The sequence below is a fragment of the Anastrepha obliqua genome, chromosome 3, assembly GCF_027943255.1.
Source record: "Anastrepha obliqua isolate idAnaObli1 chromosome 3, idAnaObli1_1.0, whole genome shotgun sequence".
NCBI lineage: Eukaryota > Metazoa > Arthropoda > Insecta > Diptera > Tephritidae > Anastrepha > Anastrepha obliqua.
The window spans coordinates 5,722,883-5,735,897 of record NC_072894.1 but is presented as its reverse complement, the minus strand read 5'-3'; the positions used below and the strand labels follow the sequence as shown (position 1 = coordinate 5,735,897).

Genomic DNA, 13,015 nt, shown 5'->3' with positions numbered 1-13,015 from the left:
ATCACTGTACAGTCACAATTCGACTACAATTATTGGGTACTTTATAAATTAAAGCATTTTTCCATTTTAATAACCATTTTGTTTTTGTTTTTTGTTTTTTTCATTTCCGCAAACTATCAGTTGACAATCTGCGTTAACAGCCACGTAAACCACACAAAGTGAATACTTCGTTTAAATATTTAGTAAATTAATATGAATTGAAATAATAATAAATTCTTTGTTTCTTTGCAAAAGAAAAAGCTTCACAGACCAATTGGTGTTCGCCAGCCGGGCGCAGTTGGACGCAGCCGGCGAAGGAACAAAAAATACTACATTATTACTACTTTGTTACCACTTTCTGGTTGCCGCGCCACTTTCAGCAACGGTTGGGCGGCAACTGAAATTAAAACTCTACATACATATGTATATATATCTCTTTACAAACTAAATAAAAATCTTACATTACTACGATAAATCCATATTTTAGTTCAGCCCATTGCATTCTCGCTACAAACTACAACGGTAATTTGTTCAATTCGTTTCCTTTTTCAGGTTTTTGGTTTTAGTGCAAGATTTCTGTTTTGTTTCTTAGTTAAATGTTATTGTAATTTCCACGCTTATAATTCTAAATTGAGTTTTTTCTTTTTGTGCTTTTTTGTTGGTGTTGTTTTTGTTGAAATGTGTTAACTTAAATGTTTCTTTTTATGTTTTTGTTGTATTGTTTTTTTATCTTTCCTTTTGTGTTAAAAACTTTAAACTACGCTACGTCACTAACACTATATGCATATGTATATATGTATGTATGTATATTATATTATATAATATTATTATTATCTTTCATTATTAACTTTATGATTTTGTGATACTGCAGGTCATCATTTAACTTCGTCTATGAGCCAACATGGTCGCCACTGAACTCTGCATGGAACTCGAGTATGCTCACATACAGGCCAGTTACGAAGCCCACAATGCCGAAAATAATCAGCCCAATGTCCTTCCATAAGCGCCACTTGAAACGCCCGTAGCCGGGATCCTCGTGGTACACAGCCAGCTCGATGATCGACGGTATGATCATGCCGAGCGTGCTCAGGCACACAGCGCCAATCAGCGAAATGAAGGGGCCCAAATTGGGTAACGCCACCGCAATTGCACCGCAAAGAATCTAAAGTAACAGAGATGGAAACATTTAGACCATATATACATTTATTTTTTGCAAAAGCTTTGCAATTCGAGGCTACACTCACCACCAAGACTATACGTAGCGCATATTCGCTGATGTTCTTTCGCTCCTCGGAGATCTTGTGGGAAATGCCCTTCCAAATGATGCTAACTGGCACATAGAATTGCAGCGTAAAGGTGAAGAAGATCGCTATGGCAATCATCAACTTCACAGATTGCGCCAATCTGTAAGCAAACAAATATCCAATTAATAGAGGCTCACATTTCCGGTGTATGTGTCTCTACAAGTAACTTACTTGTCTTCCTTAGGTAGATTCAACGTGATGCTGCCCTGTGTCTCTGGTCCGTATTTCAAGTAGCCAAAGAATCCAACCAATGTGTAGAGCGAAATGACAACACCCATGCCGATGTTCAACACCGAAGGGCAACCGATGAAGTGTGTAGGGTTCTTCATGTCGTTCTCCAGCGACATCACTACACCAATACCTTCCAACGCAAAGATCACAGTGCCGAAGAAGAGTGGCCATTGCACAACATTCACGATGCCAGCACGTTCCTCGGGTGCTGGCAAATCGTCAAAGACATAAATGAATGTAATCACGATGCCAATAAACATCAACACGTTGGCGATCATCGAAAATGGTGTAAGGAATTTCAGATTGCGTATCAAGCACATAACCAGTAGCGGACAAGTAACGATGACGATCCACAAGCGTATACTCAACGCTTCGGCCATGTACTCATCCAATACCGCCTTCACATTTGTTCCGACAAATACCAGATAAATGCAACAGCAGCCAATTAAGTCGAGCACAAGGAAGACATTCACCATGAAACGTATGAAACGAGACCAGCGATTCAAACCGGGCGGGCCATCGAGAAAGGCTTGCTCGGCCACATCTGCAAAACCCATCATGGGAATCTTACGCCGCCGACAAAGGATATGCGCGCATTTGACGAGAATGTGTACGCAATAGGTGCAGAGACCACCAACAGCAAAGGTGGCCACCAAACCGAACCATAGACCGGCATTCATGAAAGCCATGGGCATGGCAAGAATACCTGAGCCCAGCGAACCTTTAAGCAGGTGCATTAGGGTCTCCATGTCGCTGTAATGAAAAGGAAAAACAAAATATGTAAGTAAATGTTTTAAAATATTGCGCTATTAAAACGTAAGTGTGTATTGGTGTATAAATAAAAAGCGAAGATACGAAATGGGTATAAAAAAGAAAAGAGCGGACAAACTGTATCAAATCTAATTTGAAACTAAGAAACATTTGCTTATCCTATATTTGCGAAAACCGTTGGTTCTTGTTAAGTTTTCTATAACGATAATCTTCGCTCAGAAGAGCAACTGTCGTTCAAACCCAGCTCCAGAGGTCAGGGTGACCCATATAGTGATTTCTTTTTAAAGATTAGAAAAATGAAGAAAATTCAAATTTGTTGGTATATTGTTGGTTTATTCATTATTTATGCAACGCAATGTCATTCATTGCGGCCGCCGTAGCCGAATGGGTTGGTGCGTGATTACCATTCGGAATTCACAGAGAAATCGTTGGTTCGAATCTCGGTGAAAGCAAAATTAATAAAAAAAAACATTTTTCTAATAGCGGTCGCCCCTCGACAGGCAATGGCAAACCTCCGAGTGTATTTCTGCCATGAAAAAGCTCCTCATAAAAATATCTGCCGTTCGGAGTCGGCTTGAAACTGTAGGTCCCTCCATTTGTGGAACAACATCAAGACGCACACCACAAATAGGAGGAGGAGCTCGGCCAAACACCTAACAGAAGTGTACGCGCATATTATTTATTTCATTTATTTAATGTCATTCATGGAGGCCATTTGTTCCTCCTATGAACCACGGGAAATATATCTAGGTGCTTTGGTTGGATTCTCAATAGCACCTTCTGTGTTTCAAAACTTTGGAGCGAGTTTCTGGCTCTACCTAATGAATGTTTTGTTCGATACTCGCCTTAGGGTTTAAAGCATTAATGGACTGTTCGCATAAAAACTTTCCTTCACGGTAGGCCCCAAAATGAAGTATAACGACACCGAGTTGCAGCTCCAAGGTGACTAACTGACAGCACCAAGACGGCTACTAACACAATTTCCGAACTTGTCGCGCAAATGATCGGTTGTGAGAAGGCTGTGTTGCATGGCGCGCCAGTCTGCTGTAGCCAAAGTTGTTCTAAGTCCAAGTCTAAGACTCAATAGTACTCACAGTTGATCGAAATGGCGCTTGCAGCAGCATTTTCAAGGAAAAATGGGCCAATAATGTTACCATCTTATGGACTTTGCCATATCAAACAGCGACTTTGTGAGGATGCATTGGCATCTCGGCGATCACGTGCGGGTTTTTTGAACAGTTCCGGGCCAAGCCTGAATGTGCAGAAAACAAACATCTCTTGTGAATTGGCTTTGAAGATTAGTGTTATGCGTAAAATCGAGATAGAATCAAGTTTCTTCAAACTAATATTGGCCAAGCCATCTGTGAGATAGACCCAGAAACCGGCAAAAAGATCTTAGAAAAGTGAGCTGATAGGTTAACCTACCATAACCTAGCCCAAGCAGCTATTTAAAAATGGTTATACAAATGATTTGGAAAATTTAGTATTTCTAGCAAGGTAAAAATCGTTGAAAAATATAGACGGATATTCTTTTATGTATGTATGTACATATGCATACATATAAGTATATAAAAATCCGACTGTCTTGGCGAAATTGGTTTGTGTACAAGTAACATTCGATTGGTTCAGGTCCAAATGTAGACGTTAAACCGGAAACGATCGGTAAGGACTTTTAAAATAGCGGGCATCCCTCGGCAAGAAGAAGCAAAACTCTAAGTGCATTTTTGGCATGTAAAGCTTCTGATAAAGATCATCTCCCTTGAGGATATGACGTAAAAGTATAGCTCTCTGCGTATTTAGGGCGGCATGAAGCCGCACACCACAAGTTGGGGACGAAGCTCGGCGAAACGTCCATACAGGGATGTATGTAAAATATATATATTTACCTATATTTATAAACATACATACATATACATATGTAAGAAGGGCATCGTGCCAAAAAACAAAATTGACATAGGCGCCAACAAAACAAATATTTTGGCTAAACACAATTTTGTAGGTGTACAAAACAACGCTTTACGTCAATGTTTTAAGAATTCACGGGAATGGACAACATATATTTTATATTTAGACATGTCTTCTTTTAAAAGAAAAAACAACAACAATTTCAAAATTGATAAATTAAATAGGAACGAAATAAATTAACGTAAGCCGCATTATTTAAAATCGTTTCGCAGCCCGTGATCATCCCATGATGTCAGCCTCACTCAACCCGATTTAGTTGGCAATTTCTGGCGCCTTTCAATAATACTTGCAAATCGACGCTAATTGTCAGAAAGTCTAGATATGTAAGTGCATATGAAAATGTCAAGCACGAAAGCGCAAAGTTCAAAAACGTTCAGTGCCAAATTTGATCATCGGCCAGCGAGAGTGTGAGAGTTGAGTGATCGCCCTTAGCTGGTGGATTGGCGCTAACTCATACATATGCACATTGAGAAATTCCCTGCAGGGAAAAGCTAACTGGTATGGAAATATGCTAATTCAGTTACTAGTATTTAGTAGAAGAAATCGTACTAGTTCGTCATTGACTAGAAAAAAAACCCGGTAGTAGAATGATCAATTTGTCTGCGAATTAGTTGATATCATTTTAGATAAGAAAGTTTAAAACTCGTCTATGGAAGCGCCAATGCATCGCGATGGCCGGAGATTTTTGATTCGGCAAGATTCCACGAGAGGGTCGAGCTCTACAGAAGGTTTCAATAAGGTGAATGAAAAGGTGGTACCGGAAAAACGTACTATGATGGGGTGTGTGTATTATTTTCAATCACTAAAAAAAATACAGAATGTTAAGTATAAAAAGTTAGGTTTACCTTTCATAGATTTCTGCAATAATGGCAGACTTCCTCATTCTAAAGCATTATATCGGCAAAAATCTTAAAAACATATTTAGCGCCGGTATAATAATGAAGTACAGCATCATAGACGGAGAAAGAGCCTAAAGGCTACTACTAAGTTCACAGCCGTGAAATTTCGCCAGCAACATGCATTTTATTTGCCGTGAAACTTTACTAGCAACATTGATTTTCAAATGAGACAAAACGTTAAAAAGAAAATTGTAAAAATCGCCCGGAAGCAATTGGAAAATTTTGATAAGAAAAGGTATTTATAAACATAATAATAAAGGGTGGTTAAGTTTCAAGGGACGGTGTTGATTTTGAATAAAATATAATTTTTGTAGGAAATTATTGCCATTTCTCTTTATTATGATAATACTGGTATAGCTCAATTATGAATGGAATGCCGCTGCGACCTCGGCGGCACACCTCCATCCGATAGTCCAAATTTTCGATGACGCTGAGGTATAATTGAGGTTCTATGCCGTTAATGTGCCGAATTATCTAATCCTTTAGCTATTGAATTGTTGCTGGCTTATCGACGTATACCTTTTCTTTCAAATAACCCCAAAGAAAGAAGTCCAACGGTGTCGTTGACGTTTAGGTGTGGTTCACATTCAACATCGGCCCTTGTAATTTAACCACCCTTTATAACTAATTCTCTTTAACGGGTTTTACTTCATTTATCTTCTTTATTCAATTTTGTGGTGGCTGCTGTGTTTTCCACTATACTCGTACACAAAATACAGAAACGGTAGATTTATGTTTTCAAAGTTGATATTTTTTAGTAAATTTACTTGTTGATTGATGAAATTTCAGACAGTTTGTCAATTTTAACGAACGTCAGTTTTCGCTCCATTTTAAATGATGTGTGCATTTTAAATTGGAATGAAAAAATGTTGCAGGAATCATGTTGCTGGCATCATGTTGCTGACATGTTGCGCGAACTGAGTACTACTTTGCCATGAAATGCAAATGAAAATTCACGCATATTTCACGGTAAAGCAATTTGTATAGATTTTGACAGCGGTTTGACGTGAAAAGCGAACTTAGTACTATGATTAAGAAACAAAAAATGTGTATGCCGTTTTGGGGTAATGAATATTAAATTAGGTATATCAAAATAAATGTAAATATGTATTTTATTTCAGCCTTTTATAGATGACTTTACCAGCGCTGATGAACCAGGAATGTAATTAAGAAAAGCACTTCAATTGAATAAAAGAAGGATCATTGACGAAAAATCTTCGCTGCACGGAAACATAAAATATTAGTCCGAAATTAAAATAGCATTAATTTTATTTCTAGAGGCAGGCTAATCACCTGTCGGAAGTCAAAAGTATATTAACGAAACCAACGCCAGGCTGAATATTGTCGAGGCCCTATGCGCCCGATAGGAGTGAACAAGAAACAGAAAATTATTCCTAAAGTTTCTAAACTGAATGCATTAAATTTCATTTCTTCATTGGTTTTTTTTTATTTATTTTATTTTATTTTTTTTTTTTAAGATTTACTTATGCTGTAAGTTATTAACAATTTTTAAATATTTAACCTGAAGTAAGTTTCATTTAATTTTAAGAAATCAAAAATTCTGTATAGGTGCCTTCGATTCACTACTTCTCTGCTCGCTATGTTGGGGTTCGGTGAAAAATTTGCATGTGAAAGCAACAATAAAGTTATGGAGCAAGATTCACCGCTAGTGCGTTTGGTTATATCTCAAAAACCAGTATAATCCACTATTTTCAATGCTGCCAACTATCTTTGAAGAGAATTTCATTAAACGGCGCTCATACAGGGAGAGTTTTGTTGCTTCAACATTGCAAATTCTCTTTTGGTGTTGCGCGCCATATTCAAACACCTAGCAATTGTTAGTGTTTAGCCTAAAGTCAACAACAACATTAAGAAGAACAAGCACACCAAAACTGTTGACAGAGCACGAGCGTCACAAGTAACGAGTTGAAGCAAGAAATGTTTACCTGTGTGAATGCGGTCTTACTAGTACTCATTAAGTGCTTCCAAACAAAAGTAATTTTTGGCAGCTCTTTTCCAGTGCTACCAGCAAATGTCTGTTTATACCAGATGCTTTCATCTATTCGCCACTTGTCAACGCTTAACGAGTCGAAGAGGCCTTTATTATGAAATAGAATATTGTTAATCATTGGCCTGAAGCTGATTATTTTAGAAACATATTGTACTCGATTTTTCTTCTTTTTTTGACTAGTATGAACTGGTATTTTTCTGAGCATGGCCGTACAGTTGGCATTTCCTAGTATATCGCCGACTTTCTCTCATACAAAAAAGGTAGAACACGAACTGGTTGAGCTGATAAGTTGTGAACTGATAGTATTTTGCTTCACTACTAGTATTTTTCCCTGCAGGGTTCATATCTTTCATTTATGCATGATAATTAGTTTTTACAACTGTTATGTACCTTTATGGCTAAATTGCTTATTTAAGTGCATACTCCTATGCATGAGTACTTATTGTTCCCTTTTGTGTTTACGTTTCCTTTGCTCTGCATTTTTTCGCGCTCTCTGCGGTTCTCTTCTCATTTGACTATTTTCGGCAACGACAACTAACCGAATATTTTTTGTCTCATTACCAAGGACACTTGCCAAATTCTGTGCCAATTTTCGAAGACGCCATGAAAAAGTTTCCGCTGACGTCGTGTCGCGATCTACAACATACCTTTGCATGTACGTATGTATGTATGTGACTTTTTCGAGTAGGATTTAAATAAAAACGATTGCTCAAGTGGAAAATTACCGGTCTCATTTTTTCTACAAACGCATACACATGCATGTATAATTTGAAAAACAATTTATTTTTGCTTGAGTATCTCGCAACGCTTGATCGAGGTTAGTAATTTCACCGCTTCAACGGCAATGGCTGTTTGAAGTTCAAGATAATGAACGAGCATTGACAAAAAGATTGGCAGCTAGAAATTTTTCGCGCCGCATGCTGCTGATTTATTGAGCGCAAAAGTGATTTTCAATTATCAATTTGTATGTCTGTATGTAAAATAATAGGAAAACTGATTACTACAATACTCTCTGTTCCCCCAAAAAAAAGTAAGGGTTAAGGGAAGTGACTGTTCTTCGACGCACCTAGGCTAGTTAGAGGGCCCTTGCGCTGCCAAGAAGGATACCGGAACTATTCTTTCCCTACTCTACTTGGTCCTCTTTAAAACATTGTGTGGCCTTCAAAAATCTGGCTAGTTTAAGATTCGCAACATTCGCAATGTTGCCCAGAAAAGCGAAACCGAGCAGTCTCAACCGTACATGCGGGTCCAAGGTGTTTGACTGTCTCTTCCTCTTCTATATCCTGACACTGCTGCAATAACCATTGGATGGTGCCCCCCCCATCTCCTGGCATGTCTTCCTATTAGACAGTGCCTAGATAGTAAACCTACTAAAAGTCCTAAGTCCTTCCACTTAATTTGAGTAGCGTCTTAGAGCGATCCATATTCCATTCGGGCCATGTTTGTCTACTAATAGCGCAGCTGTGTAACTGTTTCCTATTGGAAATTGCAACAGTAATGGTATGTCTGACTATTAAAAGTTTACATGTTGCCAGGAGCATAGGTATGTGGATCTTGTTCTGATTAATTTAGAGCGTGGAGCCCAATCTAGGTAAGTTATCTGCCTTAGAGTTACCTTTACTGTTACTACATCCTGGCACCCAGAGTAGATTAATAGAAAAATACTGTGCAAGTATTTTTCATAATTTGTAATACTCTTTTACTGTCTTAGACGAGTTTTTACGTGATAGGAGCGATTTCAGAGCTGTCTGACCCTCGGAGTAAATGAAGGTTTCTCTAACCGTGACTATACTTTTATTTGGTACTAGAAGGCTTTCTGCGATTGCCCAGATTTCGGCTTGGAATACCCTGCAAAGATCAGGCAAGCGAAATGATAAATTGGTGCCTATAGTTTTGGGCCATACACAACCTCCCACTTAATCATTGAGTTTTAAACCCTCAGTATATATACTGACCCAGTTTTCGTTATTTATTAGATCATTTTTCCAGTCCTCGCTGGAGGGGAAATGAATTGAAAAAGGCCTGTCTAGGTATGCTTTCCCCGAGTCACAAAAGTCAGTGGTATTAGGAATACCAGGAATACTAATACTTGAGTGTCCCTGGTTGTTTGGCTTGAGCATCGACGATTCCCTCAATCTCAATTGGCAATAAATGCAGCACAACATTTAGAGCCGATGTTGGCATTGTTTTGAGGCTAGGAACTCTTTGACTACTTTCTAGCCTTTTGATTGACGTTTTCTTATCAAGGGTTGCGAGGATTGTATTTCTCAGAATTTTTATATTTTTTCAAAACTTTACTTTCCTTTCTAAGTGCATTGGGACAACACAGATTTTATTTATGTTTAGCAAACAATCGTTGCCAAAACAGCAATTAAAACAAAGGAATTCGCGTTATTGAGGCAATCTAAATACTTCAATCAAATAATATTTTATTTAGCGCAAGCTTTTGCATTCAATACACCACCGAATCGGTCGCAAATAAAGAAAAATTAATTCAAATTTGCATACGCACAAGGTGGCGCGAACTTAGTCACCCTATGGGAAGATTTTTTTAATTTTTGCAAATGACGTCCTACGTCAATCATATTTGACACTTGCGAACTAGACTGCTGCAGTATACACGCAGGCAAGTAATGGAAAAGAAAGTAATTTATTTTTTATTTAGTAGAAAAGTGATTCAAAAACAAAATTGGTGATTAATTTTCTGCCAAATTGTGCATATGTATGTGAGCGTTAACCGTATATGTAGGTGCGCTGCTTATATAAGCATACCACGGTATTCAGAATGCTATTCGGAATGTTAAGTATTCTTCGCTTATTTTTTATAAAAATAAAGTTCTTACTATAAAAAAACAAACCGCGTAAGTTAAAGTTTCACACTTTGCTTAACCCTTTCAATACGAATTTTTTTTAAGGGGAAAAAATATTTAACCATGAAAAGTTATTACTAGTGATCTAAATAGTATGTCCTCTTGTATAAATAAAGAAATTATTTCTAGGAATTGAGAAAATGTCCTGGGAAAACATTGTCCCACCCGTAATGAACACTCAGTAGATCTATAATTGTCGTTTTTCCACTTACTGACCTAGCACGTGCTACGATTTAACTGCGAATGCAAAACATGTGTAGAGAAAAATACAAAGTATAACGGGTCATAAGGAGCATAATTGATGGTATATCTCGTAAAAAACTGATGGGAAGAAAATACACAGCGATGCAAAGAAATATTTGGCATTTAGTAAATCGAAAACATTCATTGGGACGTATGTGTCCCGTTAGTATTGAAAGGGTTAAATGGCAAAAAAAAAAATTTAACAAAGTCACTTGAAGTCACTCAAAAATCGCGTTAATTAAACAATTTTGTTTTGCTTAAAATGTTGAGAACTTTCGCCCATTTGTTCAGAAGTCTTTCATGTACACACATACGAGTATATAAGTAACTATAATACCGAATATGTATGTGTGAGCCAACGCCATAAGACTTTGAGATCTCGTAACTCTGAAATTGTTTGTAAGAGAGCAGATAACTCTTTAACTGGCAAGAACTATTAATGTTTTTCAACTTTGACGATACAAAAGATCTTCATATTCAGTATTGCAACGAAGGCACTATAGCAACAACAACAAGTAGATGGGAAATTATTACACTTGCTAAAAATTAACCTCATAAAACCAGAACAGATCTCAGTAATTTAAGAAAGCAAATGAAAAAAAAAAAAATATTTTCATAGACACAGAATTTGCTGCTATTTTGTGAGGGCGCAATCCAGAGATTGGACCAAATCCGATTTGCTTTAATAAATTTCGTAACAATATTTACTTTCTTTTTGAATTTTGAGCATGCAAAAAAAAATATTTGGAATACACTTTGGGTTCTGGTTTTCTGCATTCAAATATTGCAAATATTCTTTGAGTTCAGAAAACCAGAGCTAAAAATGCTTACTAAGCCACAAACTATTTATATGTGGAAACTTGCTAGCCTATTTTTCTTCGTACATTAAAAGAATAAGCATATTACGGATACCATTATAAGCAAACGATATTAAAACTTCTGATTAAAATAAAAAAAATTCTAGATACGGTACGTGCCACAGCGATGCCCTTACAAATGATCGGCAAAAACTTACTTTGTGGGATTTCGCCCACTGAAATATTTCAGGATTCACTAGAAAAAATGTCAAGTTATTAGTTTTTAGTACGACTGAAATTGAAGAGGTCGAGCCAAGGAGCACCAGGAGATTTGGTGGCTCCTAAAACACTCAGGCTAAAAAGCCCATTGTATTTAAACGACTGAAATTAGTTAGAATTGTATTTTCTATAATAATTTTATTATTATTATTAAGTATTTTCTATAATAATTTTTTGTGAAGCTTATACGTCTGTTTTCACAACCAAGTTTAACTAATCGAGCTTTGCAAGCCTATCGATTTTTCCTAACGTTTACTGCTGTTTAACTATCTTTGTTTTTTTTTCTTTTGCCTACGCAAGTTAAATTACGTAGTTCAGAATCTATGGCAATGTTTAAAAAACAATTCACTATTTTTTGAACTATTTTTGTTAAACTACCTATTTTTGTTCAACTATATTTGTTCAAATGTTCCATACTTCGCCTTAATTAATTGCATCAGATAATTTTTTAGTCTAGTTGGTCTTTAAACCAATTCACTTAGACCGCTGCTGATCCTTTGTGATATTTTTTACTCTAATCCTAACCAAAGATTTTATTGTAAAATGCATATCAATTAACCGTTAAATATATCGTCCCGAGCGTTTAACAATCTTTGAAGAAAACGAAAATTGTTTATCATTTTTGGGAAAAGGCCAGGAAAAAAGCCTCATATAAGGTCTAGTATGGGGTGTAAGTAAGGAGTGTTTTGGATATCATTTTGCTTTTATAGAATTGAAGTATTTGCCTTTATGTTATCTTCCGAATTCGCTTGCTTTCTCATTCATACAAAGATAATTGTTATATAATATACTTAAAAGAGCTCGTACGGCTTATGCCCCGTCAAGAGTTAAAGGAAAACATATAACTAAGTATATTAAAAAAGCTTCCTGGTAGTCCCGGAAGCATTTTGGCACAATAAACCACTACCTCTCTCATACCAGGCAGGGTGGCGAGAATGGTTGCCATTTGATTTACCAGACGAGGAAAATTCTCAGGCGGTGATCGCTACCATGACTTTACCGGACAGGCTATGCCCACTACAGTGGGTGGATTCGAGTTAACATATTTGCTGCCGAATCTTTCTGTGTCAGTCAGGTAAAGCACCGGTCTACTAAAATACTTAACAAACCACAATGATGAATAACTGATTCAGTACGAAATGAGCCTAATCAGTCGATTCCATGCCGCTCGTAATGATTTAGGAATCTCTCAGTCCACAAAACGAAAAGTTTTGCAAACGATCTTATCTCACTCAATAAAAGGGGCTTTTAATAATTTGGAGTAACGAAAATTCTCTGGTTGAGCTCTACAGAAGTTATATCTGCGAAGGTTTCTGCATCATTTCCACGACAGTCGGTTCTGTGTTATAGGATAAACGCGAATTTATAATTGACTAAAGACATACACAATTTAGAGGGAATGTTTCTACTGTTATAACAACAACAATTGTTTCTTTATATTGATAAAAATTATAAAGCAAGATTCACTTTTTCAAACCAAAGGTGCTATCGCACGTCTCAAGAAAAATACTTTCAGAAAGTCAGTTAAACTTGAGATTTTCGGAATGTTATTACAGAAACAGTCACACTTTGCTTGTAAGGCAACTTTTTATTTCTAAAAATTGTTCATGCCACGAAAGTCAACAAACACACCCCTTTTTAAAATTAAATTTCGGCTGTGTGGTCG

General features: G+C 36.9%; 1 protein-coding gene across 4 annotated transcripts in view; it reads right to left on the bottom strand.

Moving 5' to 3' along the window:
* Positions 1-692: 692 nt before the first annotated feature.
* The window catches only part of LOC129240342 (proton-coupled amino acid transporter-like protein CG1139), a 103,125-nt gene continuing 90,802 nt past the window's right edge, over positions 693-13,015 (bottom strand). For all 4 annotated transcript variants that reach the window (XM_054876090.1, XM_054876093.1, XM_054876092.1 and 1 more), the window contains exons 4-6: positions 1,455-2,267; positions 1,224-1,383; positions 693-1,141 (exon numbers count right to left, since the gene is read on the bottom strand). In XM_054876090.1, coding sequence (XP_054732065.1) covers positions 869-1,141; positions 1,224-1,383; positions 1,455-2,267 — 1,246 coding nt within the window. In that variant the 3' untranslated portion in view covers positions 693-868. The remainder of the gene's footprint in view (positions 1,142-1,223; positions 1,384-1,454; positions 2,268-13,015) is intronic.